The sequence below is a fragment of the Mizuhopecten yessoensis genome, unplaced genomic scaffold (genome assembly GCF_002113885.1).
Source record: "Mizuhopecten yessoensis strain PY_sf001 unplaced genomic scaffold, ASM211388v2 scaffold11141, whole genome shotgun sequence".
Taxonomy (NCBI): Eukaryota; Metazoa; Mollusca; class Bivalvia; order Pectinida; family Pectinidae; genus Mizuhopecten; species Mizuhopecten yessoensis.
This window is the reverse complement of record NW_018408900.1, coordinates 297,732-324,914: the sequence shown is the minus strand read 5'-3', so window position 1 is coordinate 324,914 and position 27,183 is coordinate 297,732. Positions and strand designations below refer to the sequence as shown.

Below are 27,183 nucleotides of genomic sequence, written 5' to 3'. Positions count from 1 at the left end.
ACTTGGTACTTTGTGGTAAAGATTTTGTAGAACCAGGTTAACTAACCTCCAAAAGAACCACTAGTAAGCTCGTCTATTTTCATTTTTGCCATGTTTCGTTCCTCCTCAGAACCCGATATCTCAACCTGGTTCTCACCACTTCCATTATCCTCTCTGGAGACCTGCAATGGACAAGACAATAACTTTACATGTAGTTAGTTCATATAAATAACATCTTAATGCAGTTTACAATTCAGAAGTACAATTTATGTACAGCAATACACTGCTAAAATATCTCGCATGTAATGGTGAAATTCCACCAGTCACATGATGTTAAATAGATATAATGGGCCTGATATTTGGCCTTACTGACAAAACAATACTGACTTCTGTCACACAGCCTGACATTAGACTGTTCAAATTTATGAATGAAAAATTGCCATTTCATAACATGAAGTACGAGTTTCTAAAAATATAGATTTTCAAACATACATCCACTGAAATCAGGGATCAACAATATCATACATGTATTTATATTTTATGTACTAGCAGGTTGCTTTTGAAAACTTTTAATAGCCTTATCTATATTTTCGTTGTAAATACCAAAACATTCACTCACAAAACCTACTATACTAGCCCTAGGTGTCTGGCTAGTAGAATTGTACATACAGCCTTGCAAGGGTGCAAATAAAAAACTATATATAAGAAGACAGTCGTTTATCAAAGTAACTGTATGTCAGTATTATAAGAATGAGTCATAACTGAATGCATCAGCTACATTTGCCAGAGACTTAGAATTGGACCCCTGACCTTAAAATGGGATTTTTTTCCCACCATTGTTTTGTTTAGTCATCAGGACATTTTTCTACATGATGTCACAACATTTATTTTCTAAAAATATATCGTGCAAAAGATTTGGACACCTTCATTATTGAGCTATCAGATCTGAAAATAACTTTTTTTTGCAATTTTGATTAACTTTGAAGACAGTTTTCCAGGAAAACATCATTATTTCTATTGAAAATGGGGCCAAATATCATCTACCATCAACTATTTGTTTACTGTTATCTCTTGCAATCCTACATTTAAAGATGACTGGTACAATGTATCTGTCAATCATACACATTTGTACTATATTCCAAATATTTAAGATGTTTTCGGCAGATTTCATTGTTCAAAGTTGGAAAAAACAGGTTTGAATCTTACCGTTATTGATGCTCCAGTACCATCTTGTAATTCTCGTATCTTTAATCCTTGTTTTCCTAAAAATAAATCATGAAAATTAATTACTCAAACACTTTACAATGTCAAAAACTTTTTAGAATAAAGTAATAATTGGATATATGCAATATAATTAAAAAGAAATCATGATCACTCATGTGAGCCTAGGTCTGAGAAAGACAAAGCTATGAACATGATTTGACATAAATGCGAGCAGATTGTTCCGACGAAAACAAAACATTATATTCATTCGCAGCGAGCAGTCCATCTTGGAAAATAGAGATCTTTATCTTGAACTCATGTATCGATTATAAACATGAATGGCTGTTTTGACGTTTGGGTGTTTATATTAACGAAAAAAGAATATCTTAATTTGGAACATTTTCTTAAAACACCCACCTAGAACATTTTGTTGGGTTTTTAGAGGATGAATAACTCGACTACAAGAAAATATTGGCGGTTGTTTGGCTTTTCGCTCAAGCACAAAGCCTATATTATTATTATGTAAAAAAAGAAACAACAACACCATTACCAATTATTCTTCCAACTTGGGATTTTGGGACGAAAAAGACCAATGTATCCCCCGAAGACTCGCCATTCCTCGTTCCTCGAACACCTCTGCTTTGACTTCCTTCGTCATTATGTCCCCTTGAACCCCAGCCTCCTGTCTGTTCACGCCCTCCTCCTCCCCCTCCTCTTCCAAAGCCTCCACCTGAATTAGAATTTCTCCAACTATTATTGTCAGATCTTGACTGGAAATCCCTTCCTCCCGACCTTCCAGTATCACAAGAACCTGCCGACTGTTTGTTTTCCCACTGTTTGGGTTGTGTTCTGCTTGAGTTTGTCCACACTTGCGTTGGTTGTTGATACACTGGCTGCGAGCTCGCCGTCCCTTCAATCTCAGCATCCCAATCTTCGTCACACATAATTACATCGATTGTAAAACTGATACCAATTCCTGCTCAAACTTACAAAAAGTAAAGTGTGTTAAAAACGTATTACCATGCAAACAGAATTTGAAAATATCGCCTTTTCACTTTTCCTTCATGTTTGTGTCTTTTCTATTTTTCCGCACATGGACACTGAAACAAAGCCAGTCATTTTAGTTTCGGAGAGATTGCATAGACATGTTACAGAAAAATATTTATGTAAATCTTACTAACAACTTCTATAAAATACAACACTGCACATGAATATGATTATTGAATTGCAAATGAAATAAATGTTTTAAAAACGAAAGTAGGATGCGAAACAGACTTGTCAGTTCAATATAAAAAGAAATATGGCGGACGCTGAAACGGTAGAGATGGAGGTTAGCCTTTTCCATGCGATGAGGGGGCACAAACCTGTGGGTAAGCGAATAATCGAACAGGAAAATTGTGTAATAGTTTTAAGTTTTCATATTTAATTTTCTGATTCTGAGAATATGTAGAATGTTATGCTTAGAAATTGTACCCCATCAACAACAACAATCAACATCGCGAACCGGTCACGTGAAGTGTCCAGGAATGTTTTCGCGCGCCAAGGAATTCGTTAATTATTTTTTTCCACTTTTGTCTTCTGATTCTCATAATATGTACCCTTCCCTTACTACGGGAAAAATTTCAAGCCGATTGTACCAGGGCAAAATACGGAAATATGTATGCAGTGCAAGGGAAGCAACTCATATAAAAATACTAGGGGTCGGTCTATCTGTGAATAGGGGTGCAGAGAGTGTAAGTAGGTAACACCTGGAGTATACTGTACCATGCCAATGTTCTACATTTTTGCACAAGAGGTTATATATTTCTCTTTAGTTCGAATCCTGGCGGAGGCATTAAACAAATAATGACCTCTGTTACATATATATGTTACATTATTATATTTAAAGATTGTTTAATTGTTTATTGTAACATATTGCACTCACCGTCTCACTGTCAGGTGATGACATAATGTGCAATCAAATGAACATACGGGTGTTATAATAAATTCATTGTGCTCATTGACGGCAAAACATTTATTAAATCGTAAATAGTGTCAGCAGAAATCCCAGAAGGAATTATTAACCCCAACTTTTCCCCACCTGAGGTGCAGATTATTTGCACTGTTCAATTATAAGGAACCGTGTTAGAATCAACAATATTTCACAGAAATTATCATGAAAAGGGTAGAAAAATGTTTTTTTTACTACAACTTCCAGGGTTTTTTTCAAAGTCAATTAATCGTGTCCGGTTACCAGGGACCAAAACACTAAACCTGTGACAATTCCAAAAATATCCATCAAATTGTTGCTTAAGTCAGTTGATGTGAACATTAATTATAAAGTTCAACAAACCCCCTAAGAGATTGTAAAGTCACCCAAAATTTGAAACTCCTGATACCTTATATTCAAAGAATCTAATGAAAGATCGGAATTCATATATAAAATTTCAATAAATTGAACTAGTACATAATTTACTAAACTGGTGCTTAATTAGCAAGGTTTAGCACGACGAAGTATAATTTCGAGTCCAGGCACTTAGTCTTTTAATTGAACAAACATGTTTGTCTGTTTTTAAATGTGATATTTCAGGTGTAAAGTCTGGCAGACCTGCAAATATCAATGCATGCCTTGAAATTTTTGTCAAAATGTGTAAGAAAATACCATCAAATCAGTGTCTGTCCCGATTTCATAAACACTCCTGTGCAACCGTTTTAATCGTTGAATTTCAATAAAGAAGGTGGTCCAGATGAAATGGGGTCTGAGTGAAAACTTGTGTATCGAACGCTTCGACATCTCAAAAAAGGTTCTGAAATATCAGGTTTATCAGGTGACTTGGGTCTGTTTAAACAATATTCCCAATATTGAAAAAGTGAGTTTTTTTCCCAATTTTCTGCTTTAAAATTTTCTTTTGGGCAATCTAAAAATAGAAATGCATAAATTTAAATAAAATCCTAAAATTGACTGATCATGAATGGATGTGTCTAGAATAGGTCAACCAGTAACTAAGAATATATTTTTTTGTCCACATCAACTATGAAAAACAAAGAATTTATTTTCACAATCATTATAAATATGATGTTAAAGTTGATGTTTCTTTTTCTAGTTTGGTAGAACAAAACTATGTCTCAGTTCATATTTTCATCAGTTTAATTGGAAATTGTATCTTTTTGCACATCTAATGTTAACTTTTTTAGGATTGCAGGTGTTTTTTCTCCTGTTTCCTGCTTAGAATTGTTAATTGTTTTTCAATGTTAATTCAGCATAGTAGCTCTAGCTCAAAAGTGTGTTTGGTTTTCAACTTTTCATTGTCTGGGCCAGGACTGAAAACACATTATTTGCAGAGACTGGTATACTGGTTAACTACATGTATATGTAATAAGGAATTGTTGCTCCTCAGACCACTACAATGCCTTCAATACAACCATCATTGACAAGGGTGCAAGAATAACATATGTTGACCAAACTGAAAGAGACTGAGACAAATGGAATAATCATTAACAGTAAACTGATATTTACCAAACATATAAGTGTCTGCCCAGGTCAAGTAAAATATGGAGAAAATCAGTAAAAGCAAAGTATGTAGGATGTTGGAGGAATCAGAATTATCCACGGTCAGTGCAAGAGATGGCAGATAGAGACGTCCAATACCACAAAGAGACAGAAACCTGAGTCCTTTTGAAAATACCTACATGTATATTCAGAAGGGTTCGTTGTTTTTCTTTACCATGTAAAGTCACATTTTGATAAGGCATTGTTTCATTTTAGGTGTCAATCGACATTTCCAGATGCTTGTTATCCATGACAAACTAAATAACTCCTTTAGCAGAAAAGTCACATCCAAGCAGATTTGGAATCGACTCATCACCATGTATGATCTGACAGCTCTGGTGAGTAGATTGACATAACTCTCCCCTTACTACAGCCAAAAACTTTAGCCATGCATTGAAAACTTTTATTTGTCATGACTACACTTTAAGAAAGCATTTCTGAAAAGCAATACATATCTTGTGGAATATTCTATTGAGGTTTTTGGAGTTGATGATTTTATGACTTTTTTTACTTTTCTGTTGAATTGAGAGAAAGGAAACATTACTTTAATGAAATGATGTTTTATTTGTAATAAATATAAAAAGAACCAAATACAGATGCCAAAATTATTGCATAAAGGAGAAAAAACTATTGTTATTTTTTCATTGATAACAAAAAAGGAAATGAAAAAAGGTGCATCATTTCATCTCTTAAAGATTTAAGGAAGCATTGAACAGTTTTAACAGAACTAATACAAAATACATGTATAAAGAAAGTATAATTTTGTGACTAAAAAAAAAGAAGACTAAAAATGAAATGGAATAAAAAAGGTCTAGATTTATAGTGATATTATATTTATGAGGACAAGTGGAAACTTGTTTACGGGGTGGTGTTGATAAGATGTAGAATCATGTAATAAGAATAGTAGAAGGTACAATAAATTGTAATCACCTTCAGACAGAAATAAGTTTTAATTGAGAGATTTCATCTTTTATTGGTAATCTGATTACACCTGACGATTAGCATTCATAAAGATTTATGTCTTGGTATGCTTCATGTCCTTTTTCAAATTTCAACTAAAAATTCTTAAGAGAAATCTGAACTTGATTGGCGATATTAATGACATCATATAATACATGTAATATTGTGAAGTTATAAATGAAAAACAGACAGGTAACAAGCATTTTTCTTTTTTTCAGAATGAATCTGAAATTTTGCCCTTTCCAAACAAAGAGGTAGACTTTCTCCTGCCGGATGAAGACTTCTCAGATTTTACACCAAAGGAGTTCCCTAGATCTAACTTTACCTCACACAAATTCCAGGATGACAGTAAAAGTGACAAATCTGATACATCATCCAAAGACACTCACATCTCAGGTAAGTGAGACACTCACATCTCAGGTAAGTGAGACACTCACATCTCCGGTAAGTGAGACACTCACATCTCGGGTAAGTGAGACACTCACATCTCGGGTAAGTGAGACACTCGAATCTCGGGTAAGTGAGACACTCACATCTCGAGTAAGTGAGACACTCACATCTCGGGTAAGTGAGACACTCACATCTCGGGTAAGTGAGACACTCACATCTCGGGTAAGTTTAAAACTCCCAGGGTATTCACTTGTATGTATTTTAAATGAAATTCTTCAATAATAACTGAACAGTAAATGGTACAAGAGAATTAGAGGACAGGTGGTGTAGCTTACCGGTATATATTCATAAAGGGAGTGTAGATATGGCTTGTGTCAGGGGGCATGTAATCAAAGTTAAAATTGAAAAAGTGCCAGTGTTTCGAGTTGGGGATATATATCTCTTATGAAAGCAGGCATAATGAATATAAAAGTAAAAACCTTGTTATGTCTGGTGACATTTTGGTTGAGTAAGACATAAAAATTGATAAGAAGAAAGGAAAAGGAGACATTCATGCCTTGGTATTCAGCAAACCCTTTGTGTGTGGGCTGAATAGGGAATCTGCACTTGAACCTTTTAGTCAAACGTATAGACAGAATTTTATTATTAAAAGTAATAACAAAAAGTTTTTACATTTAAATTTTCATTATTAATCAAATACTGTACAAGTAATAAGAGTGTTTATTTTGTTGTGAGAAGATTTGTGTGTTTTCAATGGCACTACAATATTTATTTTGTACTGTGCCAGTATGTCAATAAATACACTCCTGCTATTTGTGTGTACTAATTAAGTAATGCAAAATCAGCAAAGAAATGTTCCATTATACAGTACCCAATTTCACATTTCTTTTCATGTGAAGAAAAATGTGATGATTAAAAGTTATATTTGTCCAAGCTCGATGTTAAAATTGTGGTTTTCGTTTTTCAGTTTCAAAGCCAACGAAGGCAGACAAACATGAATCAAAGCCAGAAAACAAACACACAAGTAATTTAGTACATGGAAACACACCTGAAAACTCCCCAAAACGGAAACGTACAAGGCAGACCCATTCCACACACACAAGTCCTGCCACTCCGGAGGTGCCTAGCAAACGCAGGCGATGACAAGGGACCTAAATTGTACAAAGAGAACTTGGTGTATGAGAGAATGAAATCAATTGTTGTTATGTTGACAAAAATTGTGAATATCTGTATGTGTGATGAAAGTTGTGTAACTACCATGGCAATTAGAATGATTCTGCAATGAGAATGAGGCGAGTGATGAGAATGTGGCAAGTTATGATATTGTGGTGAGTGATGAGAGTTAGATGAGAATAAGATGAGAGATGAAATAAGTGTGAAATGAGAATTATTATATGTTAGGGATTTTTTTCAGAAAATATGAATATTTGTGAATAAATATAAAAAAATATATATGAGTTTGTGATAATCTTCTGGTACAGAAATTGGATTGTGGACACATACACATTGCCATATTTTAATGAATTGATACTGATTGATCTACAATATGTAACAATATCTAGCACAGAATAAGGAACAATGGTTTTAGTTTAGTAACCTTTACTTTAGCTGTGATTTGGATACTCCAGACAGGTCATGCTCTGTTGACTAACATGCTCTTAGTTGTGATCTAGGTACTCCTTACAGGTCAAACTACAGTGTTGATTTTGACATTACAGAGGACAAAGTATTCTTCAAAATATACCTGCAGTATAAAATAATCACAATACTGATACACATTTACATTAACAGACAACCATGGTGTAAATACTATATAAAAATAGATACAATGATAATAACAAATGGAAGAGTTAATATTGTAATTAAATAATTTGTATATTATTAGTGATAAATGTAATTCCTATAAGTAATCCTGTCCTGATCCTGATTCTGACCTAGTCTGAAAGTCATTGGCAATCAAGCATGATTAAGTATTTAGCCATTATATCACTAGACTTGATGCAAATGAATACCAAGGTACAAGTTCTCCAAAATCAGAAAGAATGGAGTTCATCACAACTAAAGCCTGCAGTAGATTGATGATACCTCATAATACTCAACAGTATGTTGTCATTTGACTGTGTAAGTCACTGGGTAGTCACAGTACAAAAAAAACTACATAGAGGGTAGAGGTGACTTGACATAGACACAGTAAAAACAGTGGTGAGGTGACACGAGATAGCCACAGTTAATAGAATGGAGAAGTGACACAAGGTAGCCACAGTACAAAGATCGGCTGAGAGAGCTGAGATAACTAATTGACCTGAAGTAGTCACTATTCTTAGAGGGGAGAGGGAACCTGATGTAGTTACAGTTCATTTAGGGGAGAGTTAACCGGAGGTAAAGCCACAGTTAAATAGAGGGGAGAAGTGACCTGAGGTAAAGCCACAGTTAAATAGAGGGGAGAGGTGACCTGAGGTAAAGCCACAGTTAAATAGAGGGGAGAGGTGACCTGGAGTATCCACAGACCATGGAGGGGAGAAGTGACCTTATGTAGCAACAGACCGCTGAGGGGAGAAGTGACCTGGAGTAGCCACAGACCATGGAGGGGAGAAGTGACCTGGAGTAGCCACAGACCATAGGGGGAGAGGTAACCTGATGTAGCCAAAGAACAAAGTTTAAGGTGAGGTGGCCAAAGTTTATAACAGAGAAAGGTTTCCTAATATAGTCATGAGGATATAGAGGGGAGAAGTCACCTGAGGTAGCCACAGTATATGGAGAGGAGAAATAACCACAGTACATGGAAGGGAGAGATGACCTGAATAAGGCACAGTATATGGAGAGGAGAGGTAACCACATAGAAAGGAGAGATGACTTGAGGTAGCCATAGGTTATGTTTGGGAAAGGTGACATTTGGTAGTCAGTACATAGAGGGGAGGGGTGAACTGTGGTAACTACAGTATTTTATAAATGGGAGAGTTGACCAAATATAGCATCCTACCATATAGGGGAGAGATGACCTGAGGTAGCCACAGTTTATAGAAGGGAAATGTTAAATGAGAAAGTTCTGTGAACTTATTTGACAAGATTGATGAACCCTGTCACTGTATAGTAGGTTTGCTAATTTTGCTTTATGTGAGTAACAGTGTTTTACAATAGACAGACACATTTTTGAAGTTTTCATACTGACAACTTTTGTCTTGGTATAACTATCCTTTACAATGTGATACAGTTCAACCACCAGACAATCCAAAAATTATAGTAAATTTCTTCATTCCATCTTTTTATTAGAAATACAGAAATTCATGTTTTTTTATTATACAATAAATCAAATAGAAAAAATAGTAAGGGACCTCTATATTTGGTCTGTTGGTAACTTTTCTTTGATGACATTAGCACTGTCTGTAGGTTGACCCTCATTCTGGTCAGATCAGCAGAGTCAAACATGTTAAAACATCTTAAGAACAAGTGTGGGTAGATTTGTTTCACAAGACCATAAAGAACATGTGAGAAATGGGGGCTTTGTACTTCTTGTTTAACTGGAAGGAAAACAAATGAAGGAAAACAAATTGGATTCCTCAGTTTCATCCGCAGTATTCCGTTGATGACGTCACAGTAAATCAAAGAGAAGTATCCATACTATATCAGAATTTCTGAAAAAGAAACACTCCTTTCGGCAAATTAAGATGCATCTTGTACGGGGGAAACATGATCGATTTTTTCCCCTGGCATGGAGCAATCATCCAGTTGTGGAAACCTTGGGTTCCGCTCTCGGGTAAACGTGTAATTTAACACAAACGAGTAAGAAGGTTCGATAATGAAAAAAGCTGACAAAGAAACAGAAATCAAATTATTTGTTCTTTCTATAAAGTTTTATCCACTATCGACGTTTAGTGGTGCTGTTCATTCGTGGCACTATATGATGCTTACTATATCTTATACACAACAGCATCAACTTAGTATAAAATGGTTATGCCGAGTTTGAAGCTTGACAGACAACAATTAGTTTGTGTCCACGATGAGTGAACAAACTCAGGAAATAAAAACGAGCGGGGTTGACCTCTGAGACGTACCTCGAGCGGGATTGACCTCTGAGACGTACCTCGAGCGGTACCTCGAGCAGGATTGACCTCTGAGACGTACCTCGAGCGGGATTGACCTCTGAGACGTACCTCGAGTGGGATTGACCTCTGAGACGTACCTCTGAGAACAAAGTCATGTGGTAAAAAAAAATGATGTGTGGGAAGGAACGACCCTGACTGCAGAAGATCTATAGTCTGTCAGATCTTTTGATCAAGATAAAAAATGTCGGGGTAGGATAAATGTGTACCATGGTAACTGAAATTTGAAAAAAAAGTAATATATGGGGGTTGGTGGGGAAAGCACGAGGCGCAGCCGCGTTAAACATGCACATGCTTTTCACAGATCGGATATATTTCTACCTCCCGCTCCTTCTTTGCAACATATGATTTATATGTTTGAACAGTCCATTTACTAGTCGCTACACAAATACAGTTTTACATAAAAGCTCTATTTGGTTAAATTGCGTGATATAAATCGCAACAATTTAGGACCATTGCGAAAAGTTTGCGATGTTGCACGGCACCGCAATAGATATAACGCAAACAATCAAACAAACAAAGAGCAACAGACGCACACTGATTGCATACAGCGGAAACAGAGGTGGACCATGAATTCAAAATCGATCATTCTTATCCTCATTTTACTGGACATTTGGAACGGACTATGGATACGGGGAAAGCAAGGAAACACATTCAATAATGAAATATTGGTTCTAACCTTTAAAAGGATGTGCGAACGGGGCTATTTGAGTCAATTTTCTCTTTTTCTTTCATGAAATACCCCTAGGAAACGGAATTCGTATAATTATACGTAACTTGTTTCCGGACCCTTTTCCATTTGTATTTAAATTGTATATATGGGGTTTTTTTGCTATAAAGGAAAGAAATTAAGTTCATGCTAAACAGCCAAAAGATATAACTTATTGCTGTCTACTAATATAACGTCTACATGTATCCAAATCTGTAGGCATTATAAGATAGTTTACATCATTTGACAATTAGCATCTAGCATTTTACATTGCGTACCGGCCTTCCATTTCCCGTCTACGCACGTGTCGCACGAGTTAGAGAGAAATGATGTGTAAGAGTACGCGTGACCTAGCGTGGTAGCCACTGAGGTAGCAGTTAGGAGTCTATACCGATCGTCCGTCACGAGCCAGAAATGTCTACACAATCCAGGTTTTGCATTATTTTTATATGTGTGAACTTCAGTTATAACCAGATTATAGTATTCGAAAAGATGCTTAGACATAATTATCCGTTAATACATTATTTATTCTGAAAATATTTACTATCCTTTCAAAGTCGGCTCGTATTATATACTTATAGTTGTAAGTTTGTATTTCATAGCTCTATTTTTCCTTAAAACAATATTTTATGCACTGTACTTCTTAAATATTATCAACTCGTGACGTGTCGAAACCAATCAGATGACGAGATGATATTGATTTGTCAACATGCAAAATATGAATATGAAATTGATGTAAATTACGGTTTTTGGAAGGAGTGTCGAGTTATACATTAATCAACGTACATTATCAGGTTATAATTAAATAGTTCGGATTCCGTTTCAGCAATACCTTGGCAGGGAAGACTCTGTTCATCACAGGGGCAAGTCGTGGTATAGGTAAAGCCATAGCCCTGAAGGCTGCAAGGGATGGAGCAAATGTTGCCATAGCAGCAAAAACGACAGAGCCACATCCCAAACTACCTGGCACCATTTACACTGCAGCCAAGGAAGGTACGCCTCACGACAGATATTAATCATCCGACATGTTTAACGTTGCTGTTATGAAAATTCACTTATTGAATTTGAATGCAAGTTGATTTCGATTTAACTACAAATCTACTGCTAATGTACGAGTTTTCGCGATTTGAAATTTTTCGATAATTTCGTGTCTACTCCGAGAAAATATGCAACTGTTAATATACTGGCAGATTGTATCATCTTTGGAAATTAAGGATTACACACCTTGCGCGGATGATGCGTGCAGACGAGTCTGGAACTTTTTACGGAATGCTGCATACCTGTGATCTCAGAGTGATGTTTTGGTTAAAAATAAAATAAGATAATACTGCAGCAGCGTAACGGTAAAGATGACCGACTATCACACGTACCTCTGTTGATCAGCCTTGAAATTGGTTTGTTGTCTGGAACCAGTCAAATAACTAACCGTGAGTTTTTGACTATGTCGTGAGAAATCCAAAGGTGTAGCGTAGATATATGACATTAAGAGCAAACACTTGGCTTTTTAAAGTGTCATAGGCTGCATTCGTTTATCGCGTTCCAAACGGTTGAACCGGTTATACAAGAGTTGTTTGTTTATAAAATACAGCACTGGGACTTAATAATCTGATGCTGCTTTCAGGCGAGCCTTGACAAAGCCTTGCAAGACTGCTTATACCCGAAAATGTTACTTTTATACACAGACAAACCGATTGAACCGTATACGCGAAAAGAGCCCTACATGTCTTCGACACAAAAAAGTCTGCTTCACTAGGATGTGTTAGGGCTGGCCTGATAACCTCAGTGATAGTGTTAGGGCGTGACCTAATAACCTCAGTGATAGTGTTTGGGCGTGGCCTGATAACCTCAGTGATAGTATTAGGGCGTGGCCTGATAACCTCAGTGATAGTATTAGGGCGTGGCCTGATAACCTCAGTGATAGTGTTAAGGCGTGACATGATAACCTCAGTGATAGTGTTAGGGCGTGGCCTGATAACCTCACTGATAGTATTAGGGCGTGACCTAATAACCTCAGTGGACGTGTTAGGGCATGACCTGATAACCTCAGTGATAGTGTTAGGGCGTGGCCTGATAACCTCAGTGATAGCGTGGCCTGATAACCTCAGTGACAGTTTTTGTATGGGCGTGGTCTAATAACCTCATTATTAGAGCCTGTTTTGGCGTGGCCTGAATAACTCAGTGATAGTGTTTATGGGCGTGGCCTATAATAACTTCAATATAAGAGTTTGTTAGGGCGTGGCCTGATAACATCTGTGATAGTGTTTTCGGGCGTGGCGTAATAACTTACAGTCATAAATACTGATATTTTGCCTGTAGCTTTATTTCAGATCACTTTTGAGGTTACAAGTGCGTATTTTGGGCGTGTCCTAAAAACTTCAATATAAGAGTGTGTTTGGGCGTGGCCTGATAACCTCAGTGATAGTGTTTATGGGCTTGGTCTTATAACCTCAATATTACAGTGTGTTTGGGCGTGGCCTAATAACCTCAATATGAGAGATTGATGGGGCGTGGCCTGATAGTGTTTATATGGGCTTGGCATGATAACCACTTGAAACACTAGAGTGTGTAGGGGCGTTTTTTGATGTCATGATGATAGCAATAATTATGTGTAGTAAAGGCCTGATAACCATGACAACAGTAAGTAGGATGCCTAGATCTTCCTAATGATAGGTATTGGCTACTGTACTGATGAAAGGAAAGGATCAAATTAATAAAAACTGTTCTGGATGGGTTGTTTCTCTGATCACATCATTATTAGGCTTTAGAGATTGTGATAATTTTTGTGTTGTTTATGTGACAGTGGAGGAGGCTGGAGGGGCGTATCTAGCGTGTCAGGTGGACATCCGGTATGAGGACCAAGTAAAGTCAGCTGTGGAGAAGGCGGTTGCTAAATTTGGAGGGATCGACATCCTTGTTAATAATGCCAGTGCAATTAACATGACCGGAACACTGGACACTGAGATGAAGAAGTTTGACCTGATGATGGGAGTCAACGTGCGGGGCACGTTTCTATGGTAACTATTTATGGCATTTCCAATTAACCCGCTTGTTAATAAAGAAATACCATTAAAAGAAAAAAAATCAGCTGAGCCGATGTTTAGTCGTAATAAATCTGAAAACAGCTATAGATTCTATGGATCCCCTTCCACATTTCGATAATTCGGTATCGCGAAACAAAATGCGGAAAATTCACAGCGACATTAAAATCGTTTTTGAACACAAGAATATCACGAAAGATAAGCAAACATTAAGTCTCATTTAGTAAACATATTTTAAGAGATTCAAATCGGATCACATAAAGTTAGAGAACATTTATGTTAGTATATTATACTGCTATTGCTATCAAGGTACTTTTATGATTTCCAGTTCAAAGATGTGTCTCCCCTACCTGATGAAAAGCGACAACCCCCACATCCTCAACATTAGTCCCCCTCTCAACCTCAACAGTCGGTGGTTCAAAGATCACGTTGGTAAGTTCATCTGAGGTCAAATATCGATCCTAGTTCGATATAGCTGACTTTTCTCCCATGGGCATACTGGATGACAGAAAATGTACTTGCGTCGCAAAAGAAAATAAGACTTCATGTAGCATGACAAATTAAAATACAATAAGTATATTTTTCTGCCATTTTGAAGGCTCTATGGTCTAGTTTGGCGGACATATCCACATCTTTATGCATAGTACATAGTAAGTTGTATTGATACTCTATTTTACAGCCTACACCATGGCCAAATATGGGATGTCCATGTGTGTCCTAGGGATGGCTGAGGAGTTTCGGTCCAAGCACGTGGCTGTGAATGCCCTTTGGCCGCGAACTGGTCAGTACAACTAAGTTTAGTAGTCGTGTTTCCTTTATCAATGTCGTGGCATTCAGCTTTCTCTAAATTCCGATTTAAAAAAAAAAATGTACTTCGTTTATGTTTAATTTTGGAGCTTTAAGTTACCAGGTATCATGGACTACATCCCCTTAACGCCTTTCGACTCATAGGTCAGACATCCATCTACACAGTTTGCTTATATTATGTTAACGTCAAATCGAAGCTATTTTTATCGGAGTTTTGAATCGACGATTTTTAAGCATAGAATATAATCATGTTTAATATTAACCGACATCACATTATAATTCGGTTTATTTATTTGATATGTTCGTGCATTTATTTTTTAGACTGGAAATGTCAATCTAGTGTTCTTAACACGGCGTGTTAATGCTCTTAGTCTTTTCATGTGACTGGTGTATCCAGGAAAAATGTAATTGGTGTCCAGTTCATGTTTTTCTACCCAGCCATATACACGGCGGCTGTCCAGATGATCTGCGCGGACAACAAGGAGATTGTCCGGGAGTGTCGTAAGCCGGAGATCATGGCGGACGCGGCCTACACTATTCTGACAAAGGACAGCAAAACGTATACAGGGAACTTCGCCATTGATGACGAGATCCTCCGTGATGCTGGAGTGACTGACATTGGCAAATATTCCTGTGTACCTGGTAGGTTTATCTCATATTATTGTTGCAAAGTGAGGGGCCGGAGAATCAAGACCATCGCTCTGCCGCCGTCAAATCTCATTTATATATACCAGTACAAGTTTTTTTTGTTTTTATTCGTTTGAATGCATACTACATTATTACTTAAATAGTAATAAATTATTGATATCCCAACGCCTTTTCATGCTTTCGTATATTCTAGGTTAGGGGAATCACTGGTAAAAAAAACCCACGGAAATCTAAGCCCGTGCAAAAACATATTTCTGCTCTTGTTCACTCTAACCAGAGAAGTATCAAGCCATGTGTTATATACGTCGCTGCTCTAACACAGTCGAAACGATTATTTGTTTGGGGTGTTTTACGGTGAATATTTCTTTTACGAAGATACCTCTCGTAATCACTTTCTCGGCCAATCATGTTTTCAAATATTTTCTTGTTTTTCATTCATGCAGGCGGAAAATTGTCTCTGGACTTCTTCCTGGAGGGCGAGATTCCGGGACAAGAGCTAATACAACCTGCTTAGAGATATAAATCTGCTGGACTTTTCTTATGCAAAATTAAAGCGCCAATTTCTGAACATTCAAATTATATTTGAGTTATTTATGATAGCGTGTCTCTACAAAGATGATGCAAAAATTATGACTTTGTTAAAGAATTGTTATCGTTGATTTTCGGCTATATTTCACTCTTTCAAAACGAAATAAATTCAAAAGATAAGAATCTTATACATACGCATTGGGGTGGCCCTTTTCAATGAATTCGATCTTAACCCTAATTGCGAATTGCTAAAACAGGTAAAATAACTCATAAAGCTGTAACCACGGACTTGGATAACAATTCCGTGCTGTAACACATTATCATGTCCCTGTGCTTACAACCATCGAGGTGGGATTTTAATATCAAATCGCAGTTTAATATTTTAAGATAAAATAAGAAAGAATGACTACGAGTTTATCATAATACACTCAATACCTTTTTATTCCAATGTAGATCCTGTAAACATAACTCGCCACGTGCGATAAAAATGCATTTAAATTTCCCGCCATTTGATAATCAATTCGAGCGTCTTGGAGAGTACGATCATCATAATAAAAAATGTCAGCCCCCCAGTTGAATGGATAATCGAAATGTCGGCTAGAAATGCATCGTATAAAGAGCTGCACGAGCAGTTCGTTAGCGACCATGTTGGTACAACATCGACAGAAGTGGCTTCTATTCTTTGTGCGACGGGAATCGCTGTATTTGCTCGGGTCTGTGTACAGACGTTCCTGTGGAAAACGACACCTCGTTTCACATGGTAAATGACAATGACTCATAACAATGCCTGGACTCATGTTTTTCCATCCCCATTATAAGAGTTGGCATCTTAGTTACCAAAAGGGATAGAAGGATAAATCTCTCCGTTCCTTACAAGAACCAATCTGATTAAAACCAAAGATCCTTTGACCGGAACGTAGAGTATCGGGAGTGGAATCAAACATCTGGTTTTAATCAGATTGTACAAGACCTGCATTACATGCAAACTCATGGAACACATCATAACAAGCGCCAAAATGACACATCTGGAGACCAACAACATATTATATGACCTACAACGTAAACACAGCTTTAGATCTTCCATATCCTGTGAAACACAGCTCACCACATTCATACATGATCTCGCATCAAACAACAACATCAACAAACAGACAGACATCATCATTATGATCCGACTTTGCCAAAGCGATCAACAAAGTCCCACACAAACGAATACAATACAAACTCAAATACTACGGGATAACAGGGAACACACACGCATGGAGTACAGACTTTCTCTCATTCCGCACCAAAACAGTAGTACTCTAGGTCAAACAATCAGACAAAATAAAAGTAACATCTGGAGTCCCTCAAGAAACCTGTTTGGGCCCCATCCTCTTTCTCATCTACATCAATGACTTCCATGAATACATGAAATACAGTACACTTAGACTATTTGCAGACGATGGCATCATATACAAGACGATAAACAACAAAGAAGACACTAAAACTACAACAAGACCTTGAAGCAACAGGACAATGGGAGATGGACTGGCTAATGAAATTTCACCCTGACAAATGCAACATACTCAACATTACACCGAAACGCAACAAAATACACTATGACTACAAACTCCACAACTACACATTACACAAGTAGAATCCAGCAAATATTTAGGCCTTACATTACAAAATAACCTATGATGGGACAAACATATTAACAACATTACAGCCAATGCCAATAGGTCTCTAGGTTTTCTAAAACGCATCTTAAAAATAAACTCACCACATATAAAAGAACACGCATACAAAGCACTAGTTAGGCCAAAACTTAAATACTGCTCTTCCATTTGGGATCCACACAACACAAACCAAATTAAACAAATAGAAAAAACACAACGAAGAACAGCATGCTACGTACACAACAGATACCACAACACTAGCTCCGTAACAGAAATGATTAAAAAACTACAATGGCCATCACTACAAACACGGTGCTGTCACACAAGAATTATCCTTTTTCACAAAATTATACACCAAACAGTAGCCATAAACCCAACACATATACTCACACCGGTAGACCATCAAACCAGACATGCACACCCTCATGCATACAAACACATATCTGCTACAAAGGACACCTACAAATATTCATTTTTTCCACACACAATAACACAATGGAATCTCCTACCCATAGCAGCAGTACAATGCACAACACTAGAGGACTTCAAGGCACACTTACCCTATGCAGCCCTTGAAGCCCTCATCACACTCTAAAACATACCCCAGTTTTATCTTTTATCTATACCTTGCACAAAAAATCACAACCCCCCCCCCAACTAATCACTGTAAATAACCCCTTTTCACGCCTCTGCAATAGGACCCCCTGAGGGCATAAACGTCACAATTGACGTAGCCTCCGTAACTTAAAGAAGAAGAAGAACCCGAAAACAGCTTCCCTAGGCCATAAAGAAAAAAGTCTTTAGATCAAAGCCCCCTCTTCTACCCCCACCTTAGTACTAATATTAATACCCAGCCTCCTCTTCCCCAACGCAACATATAAAAGAAATATCTCGTCGCAGCTACCGATAACAGTGACAGGATAGTCAACTTAATGATGGTGGTCACTTACCGGTAGAAGTAGAAATACCCCCACCTAACCCCAAAAACAGGCTTCTGCGGTCTAGTATCAACTTCAACTTCAATGGAGTACCCAAAGACGGTCCTCACGCCTTTGAGCTTTCGATGTAAAATATGTAAGGTCACATTATATTAATGTAACCCTGTATATATAATATGATATATATATATGGTGTGTGTATATATATATTACAAAGAGTGCTGTCAACTGTCTGTATACACGTGTGTGGTAAACTGTATGTGACGTCATCAGTTCGAAATGCATGTACCTGTGTTGTTATGTTCCGTTTCAACATTCTGACTGAATTGTACTTAAGACGTAGACCTTGAACCTTCCCCTTGCATGAATAAAGCACCCTGTATTTCTGCCACTATATTCTGGCTACTGGGTAAATACTTGCTGCCCAGTGGTCATTCTTACAAACCGACTCGTGAGAGACAGATCTGTACTCCAGATTGACTGATAGAGGTGTTGATATATTGACTATATATAGAGGACGTAAAGATACATTGCCGCCAGCATGTAGCAGGTTATACTAGGAACATCATACCCAGTATATATAACAGTATTAATGTAATAACTATCGTGTGATTGTAACATTGTTATTTCAATTAATATATTTATAGCGGTCTTTATTCAGAGGTAATGTACCTCGGTTGGTGCAGAAGTTGTGTAAATTTAGTGGATGTATATGAGAGGGTGAATATATTTATTGTATTGTCCTGTATTGTAGGTTTCTCGGAGCTAGTAAAGAAAAATATATACATAAACAACTTGTTCGAGTTTTGATGTAAAAAACTGAGCAACCGGTGACATTAAGATAGGAAAGACATCTCCATATTTGTACATATTTACATTACCAGACGCAGCTATTTGTTATCTAGAACTTGTAACAGGGGAGAAAATTCACAGCCAGACTGGCATGTGAACTAGAAACTCTAGAAAGAACATTCTAAGCAAAAGAGCTACCTGGTCACTGATCGCCCAGTCCAATTCTGCTTCATTCCTCCCTCCTTTTTCTTAGTCGTCACCCCTAAAAACAATGCTATGTACAACTGAGGTGTGGGTATCAACTCGCTAAGCAGCCCAGTTCCGCTACATTCCTCCCTCCTTTTTCCAGGTCTTTGCCCAAAAGACAACACTTTTTACAACCCATGGCACCACTATAACAGGAGAGAGAAATGCACGGCCAGACCAGATTTTGAACCTTAGACCTCTGAACTCATAGACACTCAAACCAAATGAGCTATAACTGGTCACTGGCAATTGACCCAGTCTAGTTCCACAACAGATATAAAGTCTGTTGCTCATGACATGATCTTCAATCTGTTGAAGTTGGTTATATATTGGTAAGTTCTACATTTTGGTTTAAGTTCTGAATCGGACTATATAAACAATCCTGAAAAAGGGCAGAGTACAAAATTCCTTTCTGATCGATCAGCTAGAATTTGTTGAAAGATCTCATGAACATAGAATATACAGTCCATGTGTATGTTTGATATAAAGACATCACTCAACTCATTCATTGCTGCTAAATACTTTTGAAATAAAGTAATAAGGTACAGGTTTTCAGGAATATTCAGATAATATTATGCCATTATGTTTGATGTATTGAGACAGCCGTCCTGCTCCCATTATACCTGGTATTATATATAGTAAATGTGAATAAAGTAACCTGTCACAAGGATTTTAATTTCACTATAACAATATAGATGATAAAAGGCTTCAGATATGTTCTCATCATCTGAAGATTTCCGAGCATGTATCATTATACGCTGAAGACAGTCGAACAGTTCATGTACTTGTAATTGTAGTTTCATTAGAAATGTTGTATGCATATTATTTACAAATTTCCTAATATTAGAAATATCAGTCATAAAACTTTACCTTTCCTTATTTTCTTTTTTTGGATATAATTTTAGTTTATTTTTTGCTGGAACACTACATGTATTACAAATTGCGATCTTTGAGTTCAGCATTTCCCCTATTATTTAGTCACATTGTGAATTATTTTGTTTCAGGTACACAGTGGCCATTGATCATGTATGCCTGGTGCTTCCCCTTCAGCTCATCCTGACACTCTGGAATGAATACATATTTCTTTGTCTATTTTGCATCCTGTCATTATCTTTGGTGGGGGTCTTATTAAAACTCAACTCAAGACGCTTCAATACCAAATGGCTCAGTTGGAGTGAGATACGTGACAAAAACATTGATCCCCAATTATCATTCATTAACAATTTCCGAGCATATGTGCTTGTTTATACTGCTATTTCCATTCTTGGTGTGGACTTTGTGATTTTCCCCCGTCGGTTCTGTAAAGCAGAGACCTATGGCACGGGTGTCATGGATACTGGGGTCGGACTTTTTGTCATCTCCAATGCCATTGTGTCACCAGAGGCCCGTGGCAAGTACAGAAGCCCTGGGTAAGTCTTCTTCCTTTCCACTGTAGAAAATAAATAAACCTTAATATCAGAATAGGCTAAGTCAGATTCTTTTTCAAGATTATAACAAAATCAAAATGTCATGGTTGAAATACAAACGTATAGAAAAAAATCATGTACTTGCAATACCTGATACAGTATATATATTGGCTTGATCAAATTATTTTCAATGATTAACAAAATCAAAATATCTTAGTTTAAGTAGCATATAAATATCGTATTTGCAATATTGGTTTTGTCAGACTCTTTTCAAAGATTAACAAAATAAAAATGGTCGTATAATTACATGAATGAAGTTGAAATAAATTTCCCATTTCTTGCATAGAAAAGTTTTATTGAGATTGAGTTTACAGTTGCATACGTCTAGGTCTGTATATCAAATGTAAGGTGTAACCCGTCTTTACCAAATCATTTTTTTGGGTCCATTCATTTGGCAAGTTAAGACAGCTTGTCTGTAAGTGTAAGAAACCCATGGGATTTCATTTGTAGCCAGTAGCCACTAAAAATACCGTTTTCCTTCAGAAATTTCACCAACTATTTTCATAAAAGATTAGAAGAATGTTAATGGGGTGTTATGAAATGTACTGAAATTAACCACCTTCTTCGTGTTTGGTACATTCAACTTGAAATCTGATTAACACCCCTGGAAATAGTTATTTAAGGAGCCTTAAAATTTTGTGTAGGATTTTACATGATGTTCTAAAAGTCAGGTTTCAGTTAATTCAGGTTTCACAGGACAATGACTGACAACCTTTTAGTCTTCATGAGTGGAAAGTATGAAAGAAAAACATAAAGAACATGACATATAAACTTTTTTTAGGTCACCTGAGACAAAGTCTCAAGTGACCTATTGCGATCGCCTTTTGTCCGTCGTCGTCCGTCGTGCGTCCGTAAACAATTTACATTTTTGACTTCTTCTCCAAAACCCCTGAACCAATTTCAATGAAATTTTGCAGGGACCTTCCATTGACAAAGGTCAACAAAAATAGTTGCCGGTTTTGTCCTACACCCCCAGGGGCCTGAGGGGCGGGGCCAAAAGGGGTCAAATTGACTAAAATTTCAAAAATCTTCTTCTCAAGACCCAGATATGGTAGAATCAAATACTCTTCATAGATGGAAGGGTCTTAAGGTGCTTTACTGAAATTGTGAATTTCTTGACCCTGGGGTCTCACGTTTCCCCCTGGGGAGGGGGTAAACTTTACTATAGTTTATATAGGGAAATCACATTTTGGACCAACATTTGTTTAATTTCCATTGGAAGTAATTCAATTTGGGTTAGCATTATCAGTATTAGGTAGCAGTTTGATAGTATGCACCTATGAGCCCTGACTGACCCCCAGGGGCTGATGGGTGGGGCCAAAAAGGGTTGAATTGACTGAAATTTCAAAAATCTTCTTCTCAAGACCCAGATATGGTAGAATCAAATACTCTTCATAGATGGAAGGGTCTTAAGGTGCTTTACCGAAATTGTGAATTTCTTGACCCTGGGGTCTCACGTTTCCCCCTGGGGAGGGGGTAAACTTTACTATAGTTTATATAGGGAAATCACATTTTGGACCAACATTTGTTTAATTTCCATTGGAAGTAATTCAATTTGGGTTAGCATTATCAGTATTAGGTAGCAGTTTGATAGTATGCACCTATGAGCCCTGACTGACCCCCAGGGGCTGATGGGTGGGGCCAAAAAGGGTTGAATTGACTGAAATTTCAAAAATCTTCTTCTCAAGACCCAGATATGGTAGAATCAAATACTCTTCATAGATGGAAGGGTCTTAAGGTTTATGACCCTAGGGTCTCACGTTTACCCCCTGGGGAAGGGGGGGGGGGGGCCAAAATTTATTATGGTTTATAATGGCAAATGATACTTTGAATATTACATGTTAATAACTTGATTGGAATTATAACCTTGAGTTGACAGTTTGATACTTTGAAAATTTTGAGCCAGCCCTACCCCCAAGGGCTGTAGGGTGGGGCTCAAGGGAGTCAGTGTGCTAAAATTTCTTCATTTTCCTTGTTTAGAATCAGAGGTGCTAGTTTCAAATCCTTTTTAGTCTGAAATCTGTATGCTTGATATTGAATAAGGTGGTTTTATTGTTTTTTGTCACTTTGAATAATATTTCTGTTCATGTTAAAAACGAAATCAACTCTCTGCATAAATATATCAGGTGACCGTTAAGGCCCATGGGCCTCTTGTTTTTAATCAAGACGTCTTTTAATTTGTGGCTATAAGATCATTAGTGATATGACAGATTGTCGTTAAAGTCAGGTGTTGTTAAAGACAGGTTTCACACTATGAGATGACATTTAAATATGAGTTCCTGGGAATAGTCTACAGTTGCCTACTTCCAGATATAAGCTTTCCATACAGGTCGGTAAAACTTTGCTTACCTGTACATTTTAATGTAGATAAATCACATGATCACCACTAGTTCCTTTAAACTGCCTGGAACTTAATAAATGAAAATAACCTAGGTATCTCAAATTCATAGTAAATATATGAAATAAAACCCCAATTTAATGCCCCTTCTCTATATTTGTTTTTGCTACTTGGTTAAAAATAACAAGGTTTTACTGTTTATGTAGTGATTCTCCAAGTGCTCTTTCACTTGACAGGGTTCGTTGCCTAGTGAACTGCCTTATATCCTGTTTACCATTGCTGTTTCTGGGGCTGCTGCGATTTGCCCTGACAAAGGGAGCTAACTACCATGAACATGTGTCCGAGTATGGTGTACACTGGAACTTCTTCATCACGCTGGCTGCTTTGAAGGTATACTATGACCGCACCCAAGAAACATAAGCTAATCAGTTTTATAAGACCTTATGTGTGAAGCATTGTCCCGTCATGGACGTTGAATACTTTAGATTATTTTATTTTCTTAATTTTGCGACAGGACCTTTTCTAATATTAATGCATGGACTTTGTTTCACATTTTACTCAACACGTACGTTTTATGATAATGCATAATTTAATATTTTCATGATACTTGAAGTGGTAATCATAATCTTGAGAGAACTTTATCATAATTAAATACATATACCACATGAAATGTAATTAATACACATTCGTTAAACAAAAATTTTCCCTGAAGCATCGGACATAAACATGCAAAAATGTGATAAGACATTTCATGTTACCCCATGTATGTAACAAACTGGAGGTGAGTTTGTTAGCCAGGCTATTGAATATTATATCGGGCAACAATGCTTTTTTCCAGCATATTCCATTGTGACGTCATGATTTGTAGCATTTTGTTTTGTTATCAGATAAAGGAATTGTGTGTTACCAAGGGAAATACCTGGTTGCCTATAGCTAATAGAAAGTTATGGTAGAAAAAGGACCTCCAACCTAGCTTATGATGGCTGGTTTTCATCATCATGTTATACAACTCTAATTAGTTCATTCTCAAAATGTAAAATAAACTTTTGTCAACCTCTCGTCTGTTCTGTTTCTGGAAAAAAATCATGAGGTTTAAATTTTGTATAACAGCATTAATAGACAATAATCTTAACTAAATGGTCCGTATTTTGCATATTGTTTTAGGCCATGAATATAGCAAGATATATATAAAGACTTTATAATAAATATATATCAGCACTATACAATTAATTTACCAGTAAGCTCTTCAATTTACAGTAAATAAACGTGCTACACATTAATTATAAACACTTTGCAGAAAAAAACTGTGTCAAAAGCACTTTTATATACGTGTATTAAATAGATTATATTTATTCATGGTTCACATCAGTGGTTAAACCCAGCAAGCAATATTTAATTAAGGTTGTTGACTTTATTAGTGGCTGTTTAAAATTGGTGTAAAACTTAAGAATAGACTCTTATGTATTATGGTAATTACGGAAACCTGATATACTCAGATTGTCAGCTTGGTCGTACAAATGTCAACTGAACATATGGATTTGAATACATAATACAGGTCTTTTTCAAATATATCTTCTTCTCTGTACCATTAAATCATAAAAACACAATAGACATTCATGAAACTCATTTGTTTACGTTATTGTTACAGATAATGTCAACACTGTTCTACATCTACGTTCCTGAGTTTCTGTGGAGCCTTTGTGCTCTAGGTGTAATGGCAGCCTATCAGTACAGTCTGGATTATGGAGGAGTGAAGGATTATCTTTTACTGGGGGAGGACGGACAGGGTGGCCGCGAGGGACTGCTCAATGCCAATAGAGAGGGCATATTCTCCTGCCTTGGGTACTTTGCGCTCTACGTGTTTGGAACAGAAATAGGAAAAATTATTTTCAGATATGAAAGGCAAGTTTTAACAAAAATAATTGGTGTTATGTGGTGAAATCAAATTAAATAAAAACAAAACAATACCATGTAAAGATGACCTCCCCTCAAACACTGAATCAGTGATTTATACTAGTTCTAAGTGGCCATGAGCAGGTTTTAAATCTTATGAAGTCAATGATGTGAACATAGCTGGAAACAAATACCAGTTGACCTCTGCTGCTTAACTCTTATTAGTATCTGATGAGGAGACAGGCTAACATGATTAACTCCTGAAAACTCCATATCATCAACACACAATTGTTTCTACTAAAATCCAGCATTCATTTTGTAGTCAATTAATCAGTTTATTGGCCTCACAGACCAATAGTTGACGAAGTCATTTAAACGGAACACCACTATCTGTTTCTGTGCAGTGTTTATTTTGCACAAAGCTTTCATTATATATGAAGATCAAATTGATCTTGTGTATCCCAAAATCCAGTGTATTGTAAATGGAGATAGTTATTAAGTTAGAAAGTTTTCTTTTGTTAGATTTCACTTTTTACAAATGTTTTTGAACTTACAGATGGACAATGTCAGCGTGGCGGACTCTGTTAATCGTCATGACAGTCCTATCCATGTTTTTCTGGGGATTGTATAGTGTATCGGCTTTGGCCTATGGAGAACCAGTGTCACGCAGATTTGCCAACCTCACCTATGTTTTATGGATTGTAAGTATAATCTATTGTAGAGGCCGGGTTTAGGTCGAGTATAGAACATATCCAGTTATACAATTTTGAACCCTGGTCCCACCACCTGAGCTAAAAAAACAATAATAGATGAATAGGAATAAATAACTCTGATCCAACTTGTTAACCATTTTCTAATAGTTTGTGGGAGGGGCGGGGGATTGCTCAGCGATACGTTGATGACAGTCGTGCACCGACTTCCATGCTTATTATTTGCTGCAGTGATGTCATCTTCGAAATGCAAGGAATCCACTTTCAATACACATATCCTGTTCAATTGAATGATTTAATGCAATCCCTATTTCAAGGTTTAATAATATGTCATGTAACAAAAATAGACAGTGTAGACAGACTACAAGATATACTAAGCCTTTGCATAGAAAAGACCACAAGGTGACAAACAAATTCTGGAGAGGAATTTGTATCGACTCTATCATCACATGAGAATATATGTTGTAATTGTGTAGGCTTATTGATAATCTAATCTTTTAAACTAAACAATTTTATGGATCAAGAGATCTCCTTATGATTTATTAATAGTTTTTGAGAAGAAATGTCAGTGAATTCTTTTTTTGAAATAGATATGTTTTGACCGTACAGGCGATAATAAATTTGTGCCATCATTTACACCCATTGTTTTACAGTTGGCACTGTCCACACAGACCATGTCTGCACTGTTGTTGGTGGATCTCATTGTGGAGTACCTCAGAATATCAGCAGGTCAGGGTACAAAGTGTAAATCAATTTCAGATTTTCTCATTTTTAAGTTAATTTGGGAATCACCAATTTCAGTACAAAAATGTGTAAACTTTGACCCTTTAACAAATATGTCCGCCAAAGTAGCAATTATCCATGTTACTGTCAAACATTACTTAAGCGGAAAAAATTAGCATATCCAAGTCAAATCTCTGACCTGTTTATCCAATAACAATTTTTGTTCAGTGCCAAACTTGACATTTATCTTTGTATTTCAGGTGTGACAATCCAGACCTTGCCAACTAGAGGTCTCCTGAATGCTATCAACTATAACGGTCTATTTTATTTCCTGCTGTCCAATGTCCTTACTGGATTGGTCAACATCTCCATGGCAACCATCCACATGCCTCCGTTGCCAAGCTTCCTAGTCCTCACACTGTACATGTCTTGTCTGTCAGCCATATCTGTGTATTTGTTTGTCAGGAGAGTGAGATTAAAGTTTTGGTAAAGTTGTTGCAGATTTCGTTTTTATGTAACATATTC

At 36.8% G+C, this 27,183-nt stretch overlaps 4 protein-coding genes across 5 annotated transcripts in view; 3 read left to right on the top strand and 1 right to left on the bottom strand.

Moving 5' to 3' along the window:
• The window catches only part of LOC110466672 (probable ATP-dependent RNA helicase DDX53), a 40,228-nt gene extending 37,945 nt beyond the window's left edge, over positions 1–2,283 (bottom strand). Inside the window, exons 1-3 of the mRNA XM_021523347.1 lie at positions 1,733–2,283; positions 1,186–1,241; positions 47–161 (exon numbers count right to left, since the gene is read on the bottom strand). Of these exons, the coding sequence (XP_021379022.1) occupies positions 47–161; positions 1,186–1,241; positions 1,733–2,126 (565 nt within the window). The 5' untranslated portion in view covers positions 2,127–2,283. The remainder of the gene's footprint in view (positions 1–46; positions 162–1,185; positions 1,242–1,732) is intronic.
• A 182-nt stretch (positions 2,284–2,465) lies between these two features.
• Positions 2,466–7,511, top strand: LOC110466674 (MRG/MORF4L-binding protein-like). Its single transcript, XM_021523349.1, has 4 exons — positions 2,466–2,552; positions 4,928–5,049; positions 5,890–6,067; positions 7,029–7,511. Exons 1-4 carry the CDS (start codon positions 2,483–2,485, stop codon positions 7,202–7,204), a joined length of 546 nt encoding a protein of 181 aa, XP_021379024.1. The 5' UTR covers positions 2,466–2,482; the 3' UTR covers positions 7,205–7,511.
• Positions 7,512–11,193: 3,682 nt separating this feature from the next.
• Positions 11,194–15,939, top strand: LOC110466686 (hydroxysteroid dehydrogenase-like protein 2). Its single transcript, XM_021523365.1, has 7 exons — positions 11,194–11,301; positions 11,697–11,863; positions 13,671–13,884; positions 14,237–14,340; positions 14,588–14,689; positions 15,154–15,357; positions 15,807–15,939. The coding sequence occupies exons 1-7, from the start codon at positions 11,285–11,287 to the stop codon at positions 15,875–15,877; spliced, it is 879 nt and encodes a 292-aa protein (XP_021379040.1). The 5' UTR covers positions 11,194–11,284; the 3' UTR covers positions 15,878–15,939.
• Positions 15,940–16,441: 502 nt separating this feature from the next.
• LOC110466670 (phosphatidylinositol-glycan biosynthesis class W protein-like) lies at positions 16,442–27,152 on the top strand. Of its 2 annotated transcripts, XM_021523345.1 has the most exons (8): positions 16,565–16,651; positions 19,632–19,860; positions 20,533–20,937; positions 23,569–23,722; positions 24,981–25,234; positions 25,782–25,926; positions 26,589–26,664; positions 26,919–27,152. In XM_021523345.1, the coding sequence occupies exons 2-8, from the start codon at positions 19,826–19,828 to the stop codon at positions 27,146–27,148; spliced, it is 1,299 nt and encodes a 432-aa protein (XP_021379020.1). In that variant the 5' UTR covers positions 16,565–16,651; positions 19,632–19,825; the 3' UTR covers positions 27,149–27,152. The 2 variants fall into 2 exon arrangements, with proteins under 2 accessions (XP_021379019.1, XP_021379020.1); XM_021523344.1 differs by lacking the exon at positions 19,632–19,860 and having other exon boundaries at positions 16,442–16,651.
• Positions 27,153–27,183: the final 31 nt, after the last annotated feature.